General features: G+C 39.3%; 1 protein-coding gene across 1 annotated transcript in view; it reads left to right on the top strand.

Moving 5' to 3' along the window:
• The window catches only part of RNF125 (ring finger protein 125), a 45,118-nt gene that overhangs the window by 18,032 nt on the left and 5,758 nt on the right, over window positions 1-21,328 (top strand). The window contains exons 2-5 of the mRNA XM_069568945.1: window positions 2,387-2,540; window positions 5,805-5,899; window positions 9,228-9,318; window positions 19,729-19,836. Coding sequence (XP_069425046.1) covers window positions 2,387-2,540; window positions 5,805-5,899; window positions 9,228-9,318; window positions 19,729-19,836 — 448 coding nt within the window. The remainder of the gene's footprint in view (window positions 1-2,386; window positions 2,541-5,804; window positions 5,900-9,227; window positions 9,319-19,728; window positions 19,837-21,328) is intronic.

Here is a 21,328-nt window from a genome sequence, read left to right as displayed (position 1 = left end):
GTTCAGTCACTCAGTCGTGTCCGACTCTTTGCAACCCCATGAACCGCAGCACATCAGGCCTCCCTGTCCATCACCATCTCCCAGAGTTCACTCAAACTCACATCCATCGAGTTGGTGATGCCATCCAGCCATCTCATCCTCTGTCGTCCCCTTCTCCTCCTGCCCCCAATCCCTCCCAGCATCAGAGTCTTTTCCAATGAGTCAACTCTTCGCATGAGGTGGCCAAAGTACTAGAGTTTCAGCTTTAGCATCATTCCTTCCAAAGAACACCCAGGGCTGATCTCCTTTAGAATGGACTGGTTGGATCTCCAAGGGACTCTCAAGAGTCTTCTCCAACACCACAGTTCAAAAGCATCAGTTCTTAGGTGCTCAGCTTTCTTTATAGTTAACTCTTACATCCATAAATGACCACTGGAAAAGCATCAAGCAAATGTCTCAGGAACACTGCAGACATAAATATCCTCTATGTGTATGTAAGGGTTTTATCACAAGGGAGAAAAGAATACTTTGAAGAATCAGTAATGGCTAATCACAGTGACTAATATGGGACTTCCCGGGTGGCACAGAATCCGCCTGCCAATACAGGAGACGTGGGTTTGCTCCCTGGATCAGGAAGATCTCCTGGAGAAGGAAATGGCAGCCAACTCCAGCATCCTTTCGTGGGAAATCCCATGGACAGAGGAACTTTGTGGGCTACGGTCCATGGAGTCACAAAGAGTCGGACACAGCTAAGCACACATGCACAATGGCTATCTGCGAATTTTGTTTGTGAAATTTCCTTGAATTGTGTACCTATGATAGATGAACTTTTCAAGAGCTATCAAATTATGCTAATATGTATAACCTATTGAAATGCTCACTTTTACTGTGTGCACTTAATTTTCAACAGTTCCCCGTAAATAGGTCAAGATTTTGTGTGAATTCTGTTGATTATGTTAATATTTTGTCAAGATTATCTTTGAGAAAACCAGAGAATGTATTTATTGACATGGAGGACATTCCTAATAGTGGTAATTTTGATTAGGTAATTTTCTATATCTGAGGATGAGTTTAAAATTATGAACACTTATAATGTGTCTGGTATTTTCACCTCCTCAACTTGTTAGTTTTTTATCTGACACACAAAAACCCAGAGAACAAAGACCTATTACCCCCCTCCCCTGACACACAAATTTTAAGGTAAAATAAGGTTAAAGAAAAGAGTATGTTAGATATCCTTTGAGTTATAGGGTTTTTTTTTTTTCAATGTAGTTGATTTATAATGTGTTACTCTCAGGGGGCTTCCCTTGTGGCTCTGCTGGTAAAAAATCCACCTGCAGTGCAGGAGACCTGGGTTTGATCCCTGAGTTGGGAAGATCCCCTGGAGAAGGGAAAGGCTATCCACTCCAGTATTCTGGCCTGGAGAATTCCATGGACTGCATAGTCCATGGGGTTGCAAAGAGTTGGACACGACTGAGCAACTTTCACTTTTGAAGAAGGAAATGGCAGGTGTAGGCAAAGTGATTCATTTGTACATAGATACATACAGATATATAGATTCTTTTTCAGATTATTTTCTATTATATCAATAGGTTATTATAAGATATTGATATAATTCCCTGTGATATACAATAGATCCTTGTTGCTTATCTGTTTTGTATGTAGTAGTTCTTATCTGTTAATCCCAAACTCCTAATTTGTCCTTCCCTCTCCCTTTCCCCTTTGGTAACCATAAGTTTGTTTTCTATGTCTGTGAGTCTGCTCAAATAAGTTATCTGTATCATTTTTTTTAATTCCACATATAAATGGTATTATATGATATTTGTCTGACTTAGTAGGATCACCTCTAGATCCATCCATGTTGCTGCAAATGGAATTATTTCATTCTTTTTTGTGGCTGAGTGATATTTGAGTTATAGTTTGAATTCTGTTTATAGGAAGGCTGTTTCACCACCTTGCCTGTCTCCTTTTATGTGTCTAGCACATATGGTGAGAACCTGTGACCCACGGGGAAGATAAAGAGACTCTCCAGCAAGTGTACGATGCAAATGGAGCTCTCTCTTTTTTTTTTCTAATAATTTTTATTAGAGTATAGTTGATTGACAATGTTATGTTAGTTTCTGCTATACAGCAAAGTGAATCAGCTATCTGTATGCATGTATCCCCTCTTTTGGGGATTTCCTTCCCATTTAGATCACCACAGAGCGCTGACTAGAGTTCCCAGAGCTGTTCAATCGGTTCTCATCTATTATCTATTTTATAATAGTGTAGATGGAGCTTCCACTTGGCAGAACTGCTCTTAGTATCCGAGGTATCATTAAAATACAGTTTCCACACATGAACCCCCCATGGTGGCTCCTTAATTCCTGTCAAGGAGAGTGACGTGTTCTTGGTTTGTGTCCTGTAGATTCTGCCGTTCTTGCATCGCTACCAGTCTAAAGAACAATAAGTGGACCTGTCCTTACTGCCGGGCCTATCTTCCTTCCGAAGGCGTTCCAGCAGCTGATGTCGCCAAGAGAATGAAATCCGAGTTCCGGAATTGCACCGAATGTGACACTCTGGTACGTCACCCTGCCTTTGCTCATAGTTACCAGCTTAGACCGCCGAGAAAATTGTCAGACAGCTAGTCATTTCACCTCTGCCTTTGACCTCATCCTACTCGGATTTCAAAGTGGATTGTCTTAGTCTCTCCTCTTCCTGTCCTCCTGTTTCATAAGTAGGGACTGCAGGAGAGCCGTCACCTGATGCCCACCATCACCTAATTTCTCAAACAAGTGCTTTCATCGACCACCTCCGTTTCCTCCCTTCCCATTGCTCTCCTCACCCCTTACTATGTGGCCTCTATTATGTTATTGTAGCCCACCCAGTGAGTAGCTTTATTTTCAAGCCCAGTGGCGTAATTCCATCTCTGGTGCTCTGGGCTTTGCCGTATTTATCTCTGTTGACCGCTGCCTCCCTGTTACCGTTGATACTATACTAGTCTGGTTAGATCATGTGAGGTCTTAGAAGCTGTGTCAAAGATTCTAGATTTTATCTTAAATGCCATAGGGTGTCATAGAAAAAGTGTAAGCTTTTGATCAGGTTTATATTTTTAAGCTCTCCCTCAGGCATGCGCACGGAGAATGGTTTGGAGGGAGCAAAAGCAGAAGTGGTGGAGTCAGTTTAGTGGCCTTTAGGATAAGTGGTTAGGAATCTGGGTTAGCGTAAGAGCACTAGGTATGGAATAAGAGGTTGTTTCAGGGTGTATTTAAGAGAGGGATTGAATAAAATTGGTGAGTAACTGGATGTGGGGTGCATAAGAGTGAGGTGTCAAAGATGGCTTCCAAGTTTATGAGATGAGTAGGTGAAAGTGCTAATATGGGGAGCAAATTTGGAGAAGAATCTACAGAGTTACGTTTTAAGTTTTACATACATTACATTTGAACTGCTAAGGGGAATATATCTAGATATTACCTGTCTAGAGATCAAAAGGGTGGTCTTATACTGAAGATCTCAATTTCTTAGAGAACCTTTCCTGATTGTTCATCTAAATTATAATCTCTTAAACACTTTCTCTTAGCACTCTGTGCTTTCTCTTTAACTTGTCACCATTTGTAATTACATATTTGTGACTTAAATTTAATGTCCATTATCCATTATCCCCACCAGATTTCAGGAGGGTAAGGATTGTGTCTGTTTTATTAGGTTCTGTATCAAGAACTTTGAATGGTGGCTGGAACATAGTAAATGCTCAAATGCATTTTTTGAATATTTATATAAGACCCAAATCTGTTCATGGCTGTGAGACTACGGAATCTATGCATGGTCTTTGGAGTCAGACATCTTAGGGTTGAGCACTAATTCTCTCACTTACTGTTTGTGATTTGGGGCAAATTATTAATCTGAGTTATTGTTTGAGTCTTTGTAAATTGAAGGAAAAGAGTGTTCGTGTCACAGGGTGGTTGTAAGGATTAAAGACAAACCACAAGTGGCTTTTAGCACTGTATGCTCAGTCGTGTTGGACTCTTGCAACCCCATCGACGGTAGCTCACCAGGCTCCTCTGTCCATGGGATTTTACAGGCAAAAATAGTGGAGTGGGGTGCCATTCCCTTCTCCAGGGAATCTTCCTCACCCAGGGATTGAATTGCATCCCTTTCATCTCCTGCATTGGCAGGCAGGTTCTTTACCACTAACATCACTGGATAGGATTCATTTTAGCACTGGGGAAATGAATGCTCAAATCAATAGCTCAAAATCAATAGCTTTTCACATTCTTAGTAATCATTACTGCTTATTTTTATTTTGATATTTTGCCATCGTTTAAAATTCAACATGCAAAAAATCAAACTCAGCGTATTATTCTGTTATCCAGTTCTTTGGTATCTGTCAGAAACAAGAGCATTCTCTCTATTATCCTGGGTCAGAATTTGCTTTCTTTTTCACTCCCTATTTCTGATTATTCACAAGTATTTTGATCTTTCCTTTGGGAGATTTCTTTGTATCTGTCTCTTCTTGCTGGGATATTAGGCATTCTCAACTCTGCTTCCTGTGAGTCCTGGCCAGATCTCCATTCATAAGTATCCCAGTCCCCAGTATTGAATGGTTTCCTATCTGCTTGTCTTCACATCCTTTGTTCATTTGTTTTTCCTCTATTAGAATATAAACACCTTTAAGGCAAGCGCAGTGGCTTATATACTCCTGCCACCACTGACAACTGATTTTAGTTTTGTGTCTGGGGTAGACACCCTATGAATTTATCAATTCACTTGTCAGGATACAGTCCCCAGATGGCTACATTTATATGAGGAATGTTGATCAAGGACTGTTCTTAACGAAAGTCACAAGGAGAGGAGAGAGCACTGATGTGCAAAGTTGGATGTTAAATGTTGTAAAGCAGTCAGTTTTAAGACAGCTGCCTACATCGGTCCTAGCTTTTACATCTTTTTAGATGGATAAAGCAAGGATTTGTTGTTAACGTTTCCATTTGCTTTTATTTTTGTCTTTTGTGAAGCAGTTACGACTGCTTCCTTGAGATGGCAGATTTCATGTTTGAGGTTGAACTTCCGTAGCTTGGGCAAAATGAAGCAGGGTGGGTCGGCTACCTTACCACAACCCTAACAAAGCTTCCTTTAGCACAAGATCTTATCAGAGTTTCTAATGACACATTTAGTAGAATATGTGCTATGCAGCAACAGATCCCTCATGGTTAGGATCTCTGAATGTATATCTGGAAGGACAAGGGCTCTTTATTCTGCCTTCATAAAAATGGACTGCAAGAGCTGTCCTTTATATTTGCTCTTAATGGGGCCATTAAGTGCTGTGTATTGTGAATTCATGTAATGCTACTGGATGTATTATAAAGCCATGGTATTTATATCTTTCCCTGAAGCACAGGATTTCTTTTTGCTTACTCCGGACATCTCTAAAATCCATTTATTTATTCTTTTTATCTCTTTCTTTTTACTTTTTTCCCCCTTTCCTTCCTTTTGCTCTTTTTCTTTCTTCCTTCTTTCCATCACTAATTTAGGTAATAGTATCCAAAAACAATAAATTTGATTTAATATATATTTTTTCACTTTGAAAAACATATGCTTTCTAAAAGAATCAAATTCAAGAACTCAGCTCCCGGATCTTCTAACTATAAAGAAATTTTAAATCAGTGTTATTCTTGATAATGCCTTAAATTGATTGAATTATTACCTTGACTTCATCCTTTTAATCAACTAACCCCACACTATGACCTTATTTGAAATAAAGAAAGCAGTGAAGTTGGTCACAGAAGACTTCATTGACTGAAATGAGCCTCTTTTGAACAGTGAGCTTATTTTGATCTGCTTTCATACAGGTTTGCCTCAGTGAAATGAGAGCACACATAAGAACATGCCAGAAGTACATAGATAAGTACGGACCACTGCAAGAGCTTGGAGAGACAACAGCAAGGTTTGCTTCTGTACACTTTGCTTTAATGCTAAATCTGACATGCTTATAAAGAATTTAATGGGCTGGAAAGCTTAACATTGTATTATGAAAATATGTATATGGTTATGTTTTGGCTCCTAATCATAATCCCTCTTATTAGTAATCATTTGTTTTCAATGATTAATAGCAGTAATTACAAAAGAATTTTCCTCTCTCTGCTTTAAAAACTTTGGGGAGAACCAACTGGACACTGGAGAGATTGAGGAAGCTTCCTCAGACAAGTTTATATGGAGGAAGATTCAAAAATAGAAAGCAGAACTGTTCAGTTTCTGTTAGGCTCTGTGTTGTGACTAAGAGTCCTGAAGGAGATGATGGTTATGAGATTATTGTCTTTAGTTTTCCATCACCACTGCTCAGTCTCCCAGCTCATTCCCGCTCATTTTCCTGCTTACTCTTTAGAAGGGACAAAGTGACATCTCAGTATATATTCTAACACGAAAGAACACGCATGGGGTGGGCATTCTGAATCCTACAATCTGTTTGCTGGGTAATCTTATATGGGGCTGGAGGAAGGATAGAGACAGCTAGTAGGTGTAACGGAGGATATTGATCATTATTTTTTCTTAAAAAAAAAAGGAAATAAATCTAGGTCATTAAAACTCCAGGAGATAGTGGAGGATGGGGGAGCTTGGCATGCTGCAGTTCAGAGGGTGGAAAAGAGTTGGATACAACTCAGCAACTGAAGGACAACAATTCTGAATGGCAAAGGAATTACAAAGTTTGGCATTTGCCTCTGCTGAAGAAATAGATAAAGCTTTGTGTACTACTGAATGGAGATAATGGCTTTGAAACCATTAAGTCTTCCTATGAATTCAGCTATCCAGTAGAGATATTCAGTATAATTTATTTTCCTCTCCTGAAGATAAATGTTAGTTATGCTCATTTTAAGAAATTACATGTATCAATTCAGTTCCGTTTAGTTGCTCAGTCCTGTCTGACTCTTTGTGACCCCGTGAATCGCAGCACGCCAGGCTTCCCTGTGCATCACCAACTCCTGGAGTTCACTCAAACTCGTGTCCATAGAGTCAGTGATGCCATCCAGCCATCTCATCCTCTGTCATCCCCTTCTCCTCCTGCCCCAATCCCTCCCAGCATCAGGATCTTTTCCAATGAGTCAACTTTTTGCATGAGGTGGCCAAAGTATTAGAGTTTCAGCTTTAGCATTAATCCTTTCAATGAACACCCAGGACTGATCTCCTTTAGAATGGACTGGTTGGATCTCCTTGCAGTCCAAGGGACTCTCAGGAGTCTTCTCCAACACCACAGTTCAAAAGCATCAATTCTTCGGCGCTCAGCTTTCTTCACAGTCCAACTCTCACAGCCATACATGACCACTGGAAAAACCATAGCCTTGACTAGACAGACCTTAGTCGGCAAAGTAATATCGCTGCTTTTTAATAGGCTATCTAGGTTGGTCATAACTTTGCTTCCAAGGAGTAAGTGTCTTTTAATTTGGAGCCCCCCAAAATAAAGTCTGACACTGTGTCCACTGTTTCCCCATCTATTTCCCATGAAGTGATGGGACCAGGTGCCATGATCTTTGTTTTCTGAATGTTGAGCTTTAAGCCAGCTTTTTCACTCTCCTCTTTCACTTCCAGCAAGAGGCTTTTTCGTTCCTGTTCACTTTAGCACAGGACAAAATACTTAATATTTTGTAATAATCTATCAAGGAAAAGAATCTGAAAAAGAATGTATATACATGTATATACAACTGAATTATTGTGCTATATGCCTGAAACTAACGTGACAGTGTAAATCTACTCTACTTCAATAAAAAAAATTTTTTTAAAGATAAAAAAGGGGAATGCCCTAGCACTCTACTGGTTAGGACTCTACACATTCACTGCCAAGGGCCCAGGTTTAATCCCTGACTGGGGAGCTGAAATCCTATAAGCTGTTCAATGCAGCCAAAAAAAATTTTTTTTAAGAAATACTACTCCAATATATCTTAAATTTCATAATCCAGAAGTCTGAATGTTTTTCTAGAGATTACTTTGCAAATGCACCTTTTATTATAGGATTAGATTTATTCCATACTCCTGTAAATTCTGAGTATTTTAGCTCTAAGAAGAGTTTTGAATTCTGTTAGACTGGTCCCAGGGACCAGTAGGAAGGAAGGCTAACAAGCGAGCTAAAGAAGCATGTGGTTTGACTGGAAAGTTGATATGAAAATTTTAAAGTATATGAATACTAATTTATCCTGCTAGTTAGAATTAAACAACGAAGAGTTAAAATAACCAAAATGAGAAGGGTTGTTGATTAATTAGTCTTACAAGATAGATTAATATTTGCATTTAATATAGAAATCTTTGCTTTATAGAACTTATAACATAATTCAAATTTTTTCAAGTTCTTATGCAAGGAAACTATCCAGAATACATGTCTTGGGGAACAGGAAGTTATATCTATAATGGAAAATGAGTGAAAAATTCCAAGCCTCCGTATTGTCCCTCAGAATTTAAGGCAGCACTATGCAATGGAAATATAATGCAGAACACATGTAATTTTAAATTCTCTAGTAGCAATATTCAAAAAGTAAAAACAAGTGAAATTAATTTTTCATGTATGTATTCAACTGGTTAAAATATTCTCCTTTGAACATGTAATCAATATATAAATTATTGAGACATTTTATATATAAAGCTTGTAAACTTCAGAGTGTATTTTAAACTTCTAGCATATCTCAGTTTGGACTGACCATATTTCAAGTGCCCGGTAGACACATACCTAATAGCTACTCCACTGGACAACACAGATGCGAAGGACAGGTACTCCTAGATGCGCATAAAGAAGTAACAGGGTAGTTGTGGGCTGTTTTTCTTTCTTCACTGGATGCTAATACTGTGAGTTGACATCTGTGGTTATATTTGCCAGTGTCATCAGATATTCTGGCTGGAGAACAAGTAACACCCAATTCAGATGTTACCTGAATTAGAAAAAGAAGTAAAAGAGACAGAAAAAGTAACATAGATACAGCTGGGTGGTATGATCCTCTGTTTCTCAGTTAATGGAGCACTCAGAGTGTACTTTCCTTTCAAAGAAAATAAAGTGCTTCAAGTGCACTCTAACTGTGTCTCTGTCCTGCCCCTGTGAGGTTACACATTTGCATTGCTCATGAGAAAAAATTTAGGCACCAAGATTATTATCAGGATAGGAAAATGAATATGAAATCGAAAGAATGAGCACTAGAAACTAGATCCACCTACATTCTGTTTTTTATCTCTAGTTAAGTGACTGCTGTCTAATTATCAGTAATTTCAGTAATATTTGTGTTCTATGCAATTTCCAGGTGTGTATGTCCTTTTTGTCAGAAGGAATTGGATGAAGACAGTTTGCTGGATCATTGCATTACTCATCACAGATCAGAAAGGAGACCTGTGGTGAGAAATTTTGTTACTATATATTTCTGCAGTATCTAAATTTGATATACATTAGAAAATCCATTTATGGGCTTCTATTTATGGATATATCATAAAGGATAATTTATGTCAAGGTTACAGTGATTCTATGACTATGAACACCATGTGAAAGTGTCTAGTTGAAACCGACAAGAATTACCAGTGTGCAATTACTCTTTCATTTATGGAATTAGACAACATTGTCTCTTACAGATAATCATGGGCATAATCAACTAAGCAGATCAAAAATGCATAGTTAAGATTTAATGTTAGTATGCTAACTGTGCTCACATCCTAACTGAGAAACATTTTTTAATAATGCAAATATGGTTATGAAGGCAATAATACACTAGACATGAAAAGTAGGAAGTCATTCACCTTTATTAATCAATTCATTATTTTATTTCAGAGTCTGAATATTTATCAATAGGCTCACAGATTAAAATGCATATTGTTTATTATTTCCTTGATCTATTGTGAATGCTGCCTTTCTTAGTTCTGCTTTGCAGTGTGGCTCTTACAATTTTCATTTTTGTATAGTTGAGAGGTAAGACAGGGTGATGATGGGTCATCATGGGTCATCATCATTTACTTGGCCATTTTACTTGTTTTTAACATTTGGATTGCTGCCAGTTTTTAGGATTTGCATTCACGTTCATGTAGGTTTAAACTTTTCTTTCTATATCATTTTTTTTCTTAAGAGGAAATTCCATAAATTGATATTTTGGGGCCCAAGAGTGCAAGTTTTAATTAACACTCAAAACGTATTCTAAAAAGTTTGAGTCAGTTTATATTTGTGTCAGCAATTGTTGAGTAAACTGCTTTCACCTTAGCCGGCCAAAATTGGGTTACATTTATTTTTAAATTGACAGATGTAAAATGATACCTTGAAGATTATTTTGGATTTTATGAACTGAACTGAACTGAACTGAAACAGAACTAAAATGTGTGTGTGTGTGTGTGTGTGTGTGTGTGTTTCATATATGTAAAAGTTTGGGGGTTTTTTGAGTTTTAAAGTTTTCTTTTCTTTTCATAAAATCCTTTTGGAAGGTGGATGAGGTTGAAATGTAAGTTTATTAGATGATTGATAGATAGCACTTACAACAACACTATGAGATAGAGATGATTATTATTTTACCAACGGTAAACTCAGACTCAGAGAGGTTAAGTCTTACAGCTGGTAAGTAAGCAGAGCTATAGTTTGAAGCCCAGTGTCTATCTAGCTCTGGGGCATAAACACCTGTGCTCTACTAGCAAGTTCAAGAGAAAAGCCCCACAGCACAGTCAAAGGTCTTTTTTTATTCACCCTAATGATCCAGGGGTTTGGTTCTTGGAATGGCTAGCTAGGAGCTTGATATGTGTTGGGGGAGCAGCGGAGATTGTCATGGGCTTTTCCTGTTTAAGTTGCCCTTGGAGGAACTGAGCTAAGGAAGTGTTTTACGATTGGTCCCTGGGGTACCTTCCTAGAGGAAGCTTGAAGAAAGCACTGGGGGACTTCCCTGGTGGTCCAGTGGCTAAGACTCCGAGCTCCCAATGTAGGGGACCTACGTTCAATCCCTAGTCAGGGAACTAGGTCCCACATGCCACAACTAAGAGCTGGTACAGCCAAATAAATAAGTAAATATTTAAAAAAGAAGAAAGAAAACATTAAGATGGCATAATAATGACTACCACATACTGAGTTTTCTTGGTTTGTCTTTTGGTTTGTTTTGGTCATGTGCACAGCTTGCAGGATCTCAGTTCTCCAACCAGGGAACAAACCCGGGCCCCTGCAGTGAAAGTGCCAAGTCATAACCACTGGACTGCAGGGGAATTCCCGATACACTGAATTCTGGGTGCCTCTTGAACTCAGTGAAATTTAACTTAGATGTCTATTATATCTACTACTATGGGCAAGAATCCCTTAGAAGAAATGGAATAGCCTTCATAGTGAACAAAAGAGTCCAAAATGCAGTACTTGGATGCAAGCTCAAAAACAACAAAATGATCTCTGTTTGTTTCCAAGGCAAACCATTCAATATCACAGTAGTCCAAGTCTATGCCCCGACCAGTAATCCTGAAGAAGCTGAAGTTGAACAATTCTATGAAGACCTACAAGACCTTCTAGAACTAACACCCCCAAAAGATGTCCTTTGCATTATACTGGAATGCGAAAGTAGGAAGTCAAGAGATACCTGGAGTAACGGGCAAATTTGGCCTTGGAGCACAAAATGAAGCAGGGCAAAGGCTAACAGAGTTTTGCTAAGAGAACACACTGGTCATAGCAAACACACTCTCCAACAACACAAGAGAAGACTCTACAAGAGCCTCTTGGTGAAAGTGAAAGAGGAGAGTGAAAAAGTTGGGTTAAAACTCAACATTCAGAAAATGAAGATCATCGCATCCGGTCCCATCACTTCATGGCAAATGGATGGGGAAAGAATGGAAACAGTGGTAGACTTTATTTTAGGGGGCTCCAGAATCACTGCAGATGTTAACTGCAGCCATGAAATTAAAAGACACTTGCTCCTTGGAAGAAAAGCTATGATTAACCTAGACAGTATATTAAAAAGCAGAGACAGTACTTTGCCAACAAAGGTCCGTCTAGTCAAGGCTATGGTTTTTCTAGTAGTCATGTATGGATGTGATTTGGACTATAAAGAAAGCTGAGTGCCAAAGACCCTGATGCTGGGAAAGATTGAAGGCAGGAGGAGAAGGGGACGACAGCGGATGAGATGGTTGGATGGCATCACCGACTTGATGGACATGAATACGCTCTGGGAGTTGGTGATGGACAGGGAAGCCTGGCATTCTGCAGTCCTTGGGGTCAAAAAGAGTCAGACATAACTGAGCGACTGAACAGAACTGACCGAGTGCCTCTTTAACTTCTCCCAGCAACCCTATGAAGGAGATATCATCAACGCAGCCTGAGCCGTGACTAGTAGTGCCCAGGTGCTGGTCTGGCTGGAGGAACACTAGGCATTCTGGACTATGGGCAGCACTATAGCATCCATCCAGGCCAGGCACCTTACGTGTCTATCCATTGGTACTGGATGTATCCATTGGCACATTTCCAGCAGAAATCCTGTCCATGTGCTGCTCAGTTTGGCCATCAGATTGAAGGTCACCCGTGGAAGCTGGGTCTTCTGTTATTTAGAGGTCATAGAAGTCACTGAAGAAAACTGCCAAAAGGATAGAAATAAATCAGGAATCATGGGATCAGACTGCCTGTGGAATTTAGCAGTTAAAAAGCCTAAGTGAAAGTCGCTCAGTCGTGTCCAACTCTTTGTGGACCCCATGGACTATACAGTCCATAAAATTCTCCAGGCCAGAATACTGGAGTGGGTAGCCGTTCCCTTCTCCAGGGGATCTTCCCAACCCAGGGACTGAACCGAGGTATCCCGCATTGCAGGGTAGTAAAAGAATCAGGTGGTAATGCTTGGGTACTGGGTGATGTTTGCAGCCATATCAAATCAAGGCTAGAGCAAGTTTCCTAGAGGAAGCTGTGTACTCTCACAGTTGGGGAACCCAAGCTGGGAAGGATGCTGTCTTGGCTTAAGGCAGGAGCAGATTGTTCAGAAAAGTCATGGTTCTGTAAAACACTAGGGCTGTGTAAAAGTGGTTACTGGAACAGAATATCTTCAGGTTTCCTCCGTTAGTGTTTCATGCTTGATTGAGTGTACAAGCTTAAGACAAGCCCCACTCCCTGGTGGCTCAGAGAGTAAAGAATCTGCTTGCAGTTGGGACATGAAGGTTTGATCCCTGGATTGGCAAAATCCCCTGGAGAAGGGAATGGCAACCGACTCCTGTATTCTTGCTTGGAGGAGCCTGGTGGGCTATCGCACATGGGGTCGCAAAGAGTCGGACATGACTGAGTGACTTTCAGTTTGCCACTAGAAGTCAGATTAAACCTGTGGTTATGAAAAGGCTGGAGGCAGATCCTGTGGCAGCATTTACGCAGCACTAATGGGGACACATACGTGAAAATACCTCAAGGAGGTCCTTGGACAAGGAGGGTTGAGTCTAAGACTGCCTCTGGATTGGCATGGAATGTAGTGAGGGATTACTGCTTTAAAGGACTGAATTGCTAGGTTTGCCTGCAGAGGTCAGTGATGTCATCTGACTTAACAGATATAAGTAGTCTCTAGATAGAGATTTGAGCAAAGGATTCTGCCTTCCAGATAGAATTAGATAATTCAAAAATCAAGCCACAAGCAACTAATCCTTTATTTCTGAGTTGCTCAAGCAAACTAGGGTAGTAGGTTAAGAACATCAAGAAGTTTCAACAAGTCCTTTTCATAATACAGTAATTAACTATATTCTGCTGCATTTTTTTAAAGTATATCTATGTAATATTAGACTTAAAAGAGGCAAATGATACAGCATGCTTCAGATTGAATTATGAGACCACTCGAGAGAAATTTAGTATTTTATCATATTAAGGGAAGATATTTCAGCAAGAACCCCACTTTCTGGCTATCCTCTTTGTCCAGTGTTTTCTTTCAGTGGTTGGTTCTTATTTATCCTTTAGAACTCACCTTAAATCTCAGTTCCCTGACACCAAAATTATTTTCAGCTCTTGCTTTTTTTTCTCATTTATCACAGTTGTATGTTGTGTGTTTATTTTGTGTCTGTCTCTCCCTCCAAATTAATAGGTTCATGAAGCCATAGAACTTATTAATAATTTCTTTGTTCAACATTGCAGGCCCAGCTCTTGGTGGAGAACTTAGCTACAGTAGGATAGATATAGTGATATGAAAAATAGGATATTGTAAAAATCATAGTTCCATCCACCCAAGTTCAAAGGTAGATTTATTTTCTGCCTTGATCCTGAGATTCATTCTTTGTGAGAAGAGACAGGACTTCATTTGGTTTGAAATTAAAAACTATATTGACAGAAGCTGAGCCCTAATCCCCACAGCAGTTTATTTCCGTGGGTATTCAGAATATCTGTAGCTTTATGGAGCAGTGGGAACGTACATGCATAAATGTTTAGGAAGGAAGAAAATCTTCATTAGATTTGCTTCCAAACTCCTATTATTAGGTGTTCAATCTGGTACCTTAATTTTGGTGGAAGATTTGCCCGTAATTATTTTCAATGCATGACTCTTTTGGTATTGGATTCAGTTATCTTTAATTTCTTCCTCAAATGGTATTTACCATTATATAAAAAGTGTTCTTCAATTGACTGAGCTACCGTGGGGATTAATCTAAACCACAGACAGAGCTGGGTATCCATCATAACAGACGTTCCGAAAGACTGAAATTGGTGGTAGCTTCTAATATGGTGGCTATTATTTACCAATTGCGTTCACCATCAGATCAAGTCCATACTGAGATGAGGCCAACGTCTGGTTTTTTTTTTAAATTGAAGTATAGTTGTTGTACAATGTTATATAAGTTACAAGTATAGGTATACAATATAGTGATTCACAACTTGTAAAGGTTGTACCCATTTATAGTTATTATAAAATATTAGCTATATTCCCTGTGTTATACAATATATCCTTGTAGCTTATTTAATACATAATAGTTTGTATCTCTTAATCCCCTACCTCTATGTTGCCCCTCCCCGCTTCCTTCTCCCCACTAGTAACCAGTAAGTTATCATCTATGAATCTATTTTTTTTGAGGCCAGTATCTTTTGATGTATGCTGTAAAATTGTTGGTCTGCAAGAAGCACAAGCTGGAATCAAGATTGCCGGGAGAAATATCAATAACCTCAGATATGCAGATGACACCACCCTTATGGCAGAAAGTGAAGAGGAACTAAAAAGCCTCTTGATGAAAGTGAAAGTGGAGAGTGAAAAAGTTGGCTTAAAGCTCAACATTCAGAAAATGAAGATCATGGCATCTGGTCTCATCACTTCATGGGAAATAGATGGGGAAACAGTGGAAACAGTGTCAGACTTTATTTTATCGGGCTCCAAAATCACTGCAGATGGTGATTGCAGCCATGAAGTTAAAAGATGCTTACTCCTTGGAAGGAAAGTTATGACCAACTTAGATAGCATATTAAAAAGCAGACATTACTTTGCCAACACAGGACAATCTCGTCAAGGCTATGGTTTTTCCAGTGGTCATGTATGGATGCAAGAGTTGGACTGTGAAGAAAGCTGAGTGCCGAAGAATTGATGCTTTTGAACTGTGATGTTGGAGAAGACTCTTGAGAGTCCCTTGGACTGCAAGGAGGTCCAACCAGTCCATTCTAAAGGACATCAGCCCTGGGTGTTCTTTGGAAGGAATGATGTGAAAGCTGAAACTCCAGTACTTTGGCCACCTCATGCGGAGAGTTGATTCGTTGGAAAAGACTCTGATGCTGGGAGGGATTAGGGGCAGGAGGAGAAGGGGATGACAGAGGATGAGATGGCTGGATGGCATCACCAACTCTATGGACGTGAGTTTGGGTAAACTCCAGGAGTTGGTGATGGACAGGGAGGCCTGGCGTGCTGCAATTCCTGGAGTCGCAAAGAGTCGGACACAACTGAATGACTGAACTGAACTGAATAGTAGTATGGTCTGGGAGCATATCTGAATAAAGAGAGATAGTAAAGGATGAGCTGACGTTAGGAAATTGGCAATGGTTGTCTGACGAGGCCTTACAAGTAGCCTTACAAATAGCCTCCTTTCTTGTAAGGAGGCTTTACAAGAGAAAAGAAGAGAAGTGAAAGGCAAGGGAGAAAAGGAAAGATAAACCCATATAAATGCAGAGTTCCAAAGAATTGCAAGGAGAGATAAGAAAGCCTTCTTCAGTGATCAATGCAAAGAAATAGAGGAAAACAATAGATTGGAAAGACTAGAGATCTCTTCAAGAAAATTAGAGATACCAAGGGAATATTTCATGCAAAGATGGGCACAGTAAAGGACAGAAATGGTATGGACCTACCAGAAGCAGAAGATATTAAGAAGAGGTGGCAAGAATACACAGAAGAACTATACAAAGAAGATCTTCATGACCCAGAAAACCACAATGGTGTGATCACTCACCTAGAGCCAGACATCCTGGAATGTGAAGTCAAGTGGGCCTTAGGAAGCATCACTACGAACAAAGCTAGTGGAGGTGATTGTATTCAGCTGAGCTATTTCACATCCTAAAAGATGATGCTGTGGAAGTCCTGCAATCTGTATGCCAGCAAATTTGGAAAACTCAGCAGTGGCCACAGGCCTGGAAAAGGTCAGTTTTCATTCCAATCCCAAAGAAAGGCAATGCCAAAGAATGCTCAAACTACCACACAATTGTACTCATTTATTATGCTAGCAAAATAATGCTGAAAATTCTCCAAGTCAGGCTTCAACAGTACGTTTACCAAGAACTTCCAAATGTTCAGGCTGGATTTAGAAAAGGCAGAGGAACCAGAGATCAAATTGCCAACATCCGTTGGATCATAGAAAAAGCAAGAGAGTCCCAGAAAAATATCTATCTCTGCTACATTGGCTATGCCTTTGACTGTGTGGATCACAACAAACTGGAAAATTCTTCAAGAGATGGGAATACTAGACCACCTTACCTGCCTCCTGAGAAATCTGTTTGCAGGTAAAGAAGCAACAGTTAGAACTGGACATGGAACAATGGACTGGTTACAAATTGGGAAAGGAGTATGTCAAGGCTGTGTATTGTCACCCTGCCTATTTAACTTCTATGCAGAGTACAGTTTGTGAAATGTGAGACTGGATGAAGCACAAGCTGGAATCAAAATTGCCAGAGGAAATACCAATAATCTCAGATATGCATCTGACCACCCTTATGGCAGAAAGTGAAGAGGAACTAAAGAGCTTCTTGATGAAAGTGAAAGAAGAGAGTGAAAATGTTGACTTAAAACTCAACATTCAGAAAATGAAGATCATGGCATCTGGACCCATCACTTCATGGTAAATAGATGGGGAAACAGTGGAAACAGTGATAGACTCTATTTTCTTGGGCTCCAAAATCACTGCAGATGGTGACTGCAGCCATCAAATTAAGAGACGTTTGCTCCTTGGAAGACAAGCTATGACAAATCTAGACAGCATATTAAAAAGCAGAGAGATTACTTTGCCAACAAATGTCTGTACAGTCAGAGCTATGGTTTTTCCAGCAGTCATGTATGGATGTGAGAGTTGGTCCATAAAGAAGGCTGAGCACTGAAGGACTGATGCTTTTGAACTGTGGTGTTGGAGAAGACTCTTGAGAGTCCCTTGGACTGCAAGGAGATCAAACCAGTCAATCCTAAAGAAAAGCAGTTCTGAATATTCATTGGAAGGACTGATGCTGAAGCTGGAGCTCCAATACTTGGATTACCTGATGTGAAGAGCTGACTCATTAGAAAAGACCCTGATGCCGAGAAAGATTGAAGGCAGGAGGAGAAGGAGATGACAGAAGATGAGATGGTTGGATGGCATCACCGACTCAATGGACATGAGTTTGAGCAAGCTCCAAGTGATGGTGAAGGACAGAGAAGCCTGGAGTGCTGCAGTCCATGGGGTTGCAAAGAGTCAGACACAATCAAGCAACTAAACAACAACCTTAGGGAGAGTGTAGGTGAACACTTAAGGACTTAGGTCATGATCATCAGTCTCTCACTTTACCATTTCTTTCCCTTTCCTATTCTTACTCTCTCCTTCCTTATGTCAAATTCCCCAATTCAAGAAACAGAAGAAATTTTTAAAGTAGTATAGACTGTCATCCATTGTTTTGTAGTGTCTTTCTGGTGAAAGTCTCTTCAGTCACACAACTAAATTCTCTATACACCTGAAGTCTGATGCCTCCACTAGTTCTCTTAACATCAGACTGAAAAGAAAAACTACTTTGCTTGAAATTCCAGGTTTTCTGTAGATTTCCCGTCCACTGGGCTCAAAGCTCCTTAATCATGGGACCAAGGCTTAGTCATCTCTGTTCCTCTGACTCGATACGGGGAGAACAGAAATCACATGAGCTGCTCAGAAGAGTGTATGTCGATTAGTACTGGTTCCAACTTACTGTTCCAAACTCTCCTCCCCCGGCTGCCCCCAACATGCCCTGTCTCCAGCTTCACTGAGCATTTTCCCATTGCCTAAGCAGGCCTGGTCGTTTTAGGGTTTCCTGCCTTTTTCCACTTTGCTTTCCCTGCCTGTGGTGCTTTTCCTCTGCTATGGCTGACTCGTTCTTCAAGATTCACACCAGCTGCATGCAACTTGGCTGAATCCTTTCCTGACTTCTCAGAAAAAAAAGTAATGATTCCCTTATCAGTCTTGAACAGTTGTCTGTTCAGATCTTGATTACAGCACTTGCTATGCTGTACTGGCAGTATCTGCTTAGGTGATAAGAGTGGTATCCATTTGTGGGACTTCTCTAGGGATCAAGTGGTTAAGACTCAGCTTACTGCAAGGGGTGCGCTCCGGATGCTGGTAGAGAGCTAAGATCCTGCATGCCAGGCAGTAAGGCAAAGAGAGAAAAAAAAGGCCGATCTAGAGAACAAATCCATGGTTGCCAGGGTTCAGGAGAGAAGTTAAGGGATAGTACAAGGGAGTTTCTTGTAGTGAGAGAGCAGTTCTGTTTCTTGATTGTGTTGGTAGTTATATGACTATATGTATGATAAAATTTCATAGAATATATATACCCACCCCAGAAAATGAATTCATGCAAAAGCTGGTGAAATCTAAGTCAGATGTTGTCTAGTTAATTGCCAATTTCCTGGTTTTGATAATATGCCATAGTTATGTAAGAAGTAACATTTTGGGGAAGCTGGGTGATGGTGACATGTATGTCTGCATTATTTTGCCATTTCTTTTGAGCTTATAAATATTTCAAAATGAGAAGGTTTTGCAGATGGCCATTCATGGCTATTAAATTAGGAAAATATGTGTAAATACTAATATCTGATGCTGGTATATTATAATCTATATTGCTAGTGGTAATATAAAACTATAATCATGTATCATATATAGTGTATATTATGAACCATGAATGTTCATAACTTTGACCTTCTAATCTCCATTTATAGTCATTTATCCTAAGAAAATAATCCCCTCAAAAATGTAATTTGATATATAACTATAGATAATATTATTTGTAATAACAATAGCAATGTAGATAATGTAATTTGTAATAGCAAAATATGCACATACCTAAGAAAACTTTAGTATTACAAGAGGTAGGTAACTAATTAAATTATGGCACACCTCCTGACTGTAATATTATTTAAATAATAAAGTGGTAAGTATGAAACAAATAGTTATACTCTTTATATACAAGAAATGTGTATGAAGAAAGAAGTGCAATTTTATTTGTTTATGTTGCTTTAATATTTATATAATTCTAAAACATAATACCAAGGTATGGCCAATAGATTCATAAAATTAAAATTAACTTTGTTGAATGGCTATTTAATTTTTTATCGCTGACACTAATGATTATTTAAAATTCTTTATTGAACTCTGGATATTGTTTATTTCCAGTTCTGTCCGCTTTGCCGTTTGGTACCTAATGAGAATCGAAGCAGCTTCAATGGCAGCTTAATAAGACATTTGCAAGTCAGTCACACTTTGTTTTATGATGATTTCTTAGTAAGTATATTTTCTTACTTCTACATTGTGTTTTTATGCTGAATTAAGCTTACCTTTCTTAATATAAGAAGTCTTACTATAAGATTATAGAGAAAAAATGCATATGTAGCTGCAGTGTTGAGTATTAGTATTAAAGAAGAAACATAAAAACTGTTTTATAAATTGTGTTTTATAAATATATATATTTTATATAACTACTTTAAGAGTAGTTACCTGCTTTAGACAAAATCATTTTTTTTGTGATGTAAATAATTAGCCATTGTATAAAGACCCAGATTTCACTTTCCAGTTATTTTAATTTCTACTTTAATGCCTCCCACTGCTGCTGCTGCTGCTAAGTTGCTTCAGTCGTGTCCGACTCTGTGCGACCCCATAGACCGCAGCCCACCAGGCTCCCCCATCCCTGGGATTCTCCGGGCAAGAATACTGGAGTGGGCTGCCATTTCCTTCTCCAATGCGTGAAAGTGAAAAGTGAAAGTGAAGTTGCTCAGTAATGTTGAACTCTTCACGACCCCATGGACTTCAGCCTACCAGGCTCCTCCATCTATGGGATTTTCCAGGCAAGAGTACTAGAGTGGGTTGCCATTGCCTTCTCCAAATGCCGCCCACTAAATAGTTATAATTTTTATGAAGTTAAAAACATATTAACTGAGAGAAGATCATATCAGTAATGAAATGGCTCAGAGAATTTGCACTCATTTAATAATACACTGAATGGCCAATAACAGATACAACATTATCAATGTAGTGAGACACATGGGCTCTATTTTTAATTTAAATTTTATAAAATATAAAATTCAAGTTTATTTAATGTTTTCAACTTAAATTATTAAGAACAAATTTTAGACATATTCAGAAGTAGACAGAATTATATAATGAACCTCTGTATACTGATCAGCTACCCATTAATAATGGGCAACTCATAGCCATTCTCATTATAGTCAGAATTTTTTTTAAGATGAAAGAAAAATCTGATATAGTATGGATAGTTCTGATACTTAAGACTCAATTTCCCATTATCAGAAATGATAAAACAAGCTAAAGGATCACTTCAGTTCAGTCGTTCCGTCGTGTCCGACTCTTTGCAACCCCCATGAATCACAGCATGCCAGGCCTCCCTGTCCATCACCAACTCCTGGAGTTCACTCAAACTCACGTCCATCGAGTCAGTGATGCCACCCAGCCAGCTCATCCTCTGTCATCCCCTTCTCCTCCTGCCCCCAATTCCTCCCAGTATCAGTCTTTTCCAATGAGTCAACTCTTCTCGTGAGGTGGCCAAAGTACTGGAGTTTCAGCTTTAGCATCATTCCTTCCAAAGAACACCCAGGACTAATCTCCTTTAGAATGAACTGGTTGGATCTCCTTGCAGTCCAAGGGACTCTCAAGAGTCTTCTCCAACACCACAGTTCAAAAGCATCAATTCTTTGGCACTCAGCTTTCTTCACAGTCCAACTCTCACATCCATACATGACCACAGGAAAAGCCATAGCCT

This window comes from Ovis canadensis, chromosome 23 (assembly GCF_042477335.2).
Source record: "Ovis canadensis isolate MfBH-ARS-UI-01 breed Bighorn chromosome 23, ARS-UI_OviCan_v2, whole genome shotgun sequence".
Taxonomy (NCBI): Eukaryota; Metazoa; Chordata; class Mammalia; order Artiodactyla; family Bovidae; genus Ovis; species Ovis canadensis.
This window is presented reverse-complemented; position numbering and strand designations above follow the sequence as displayed.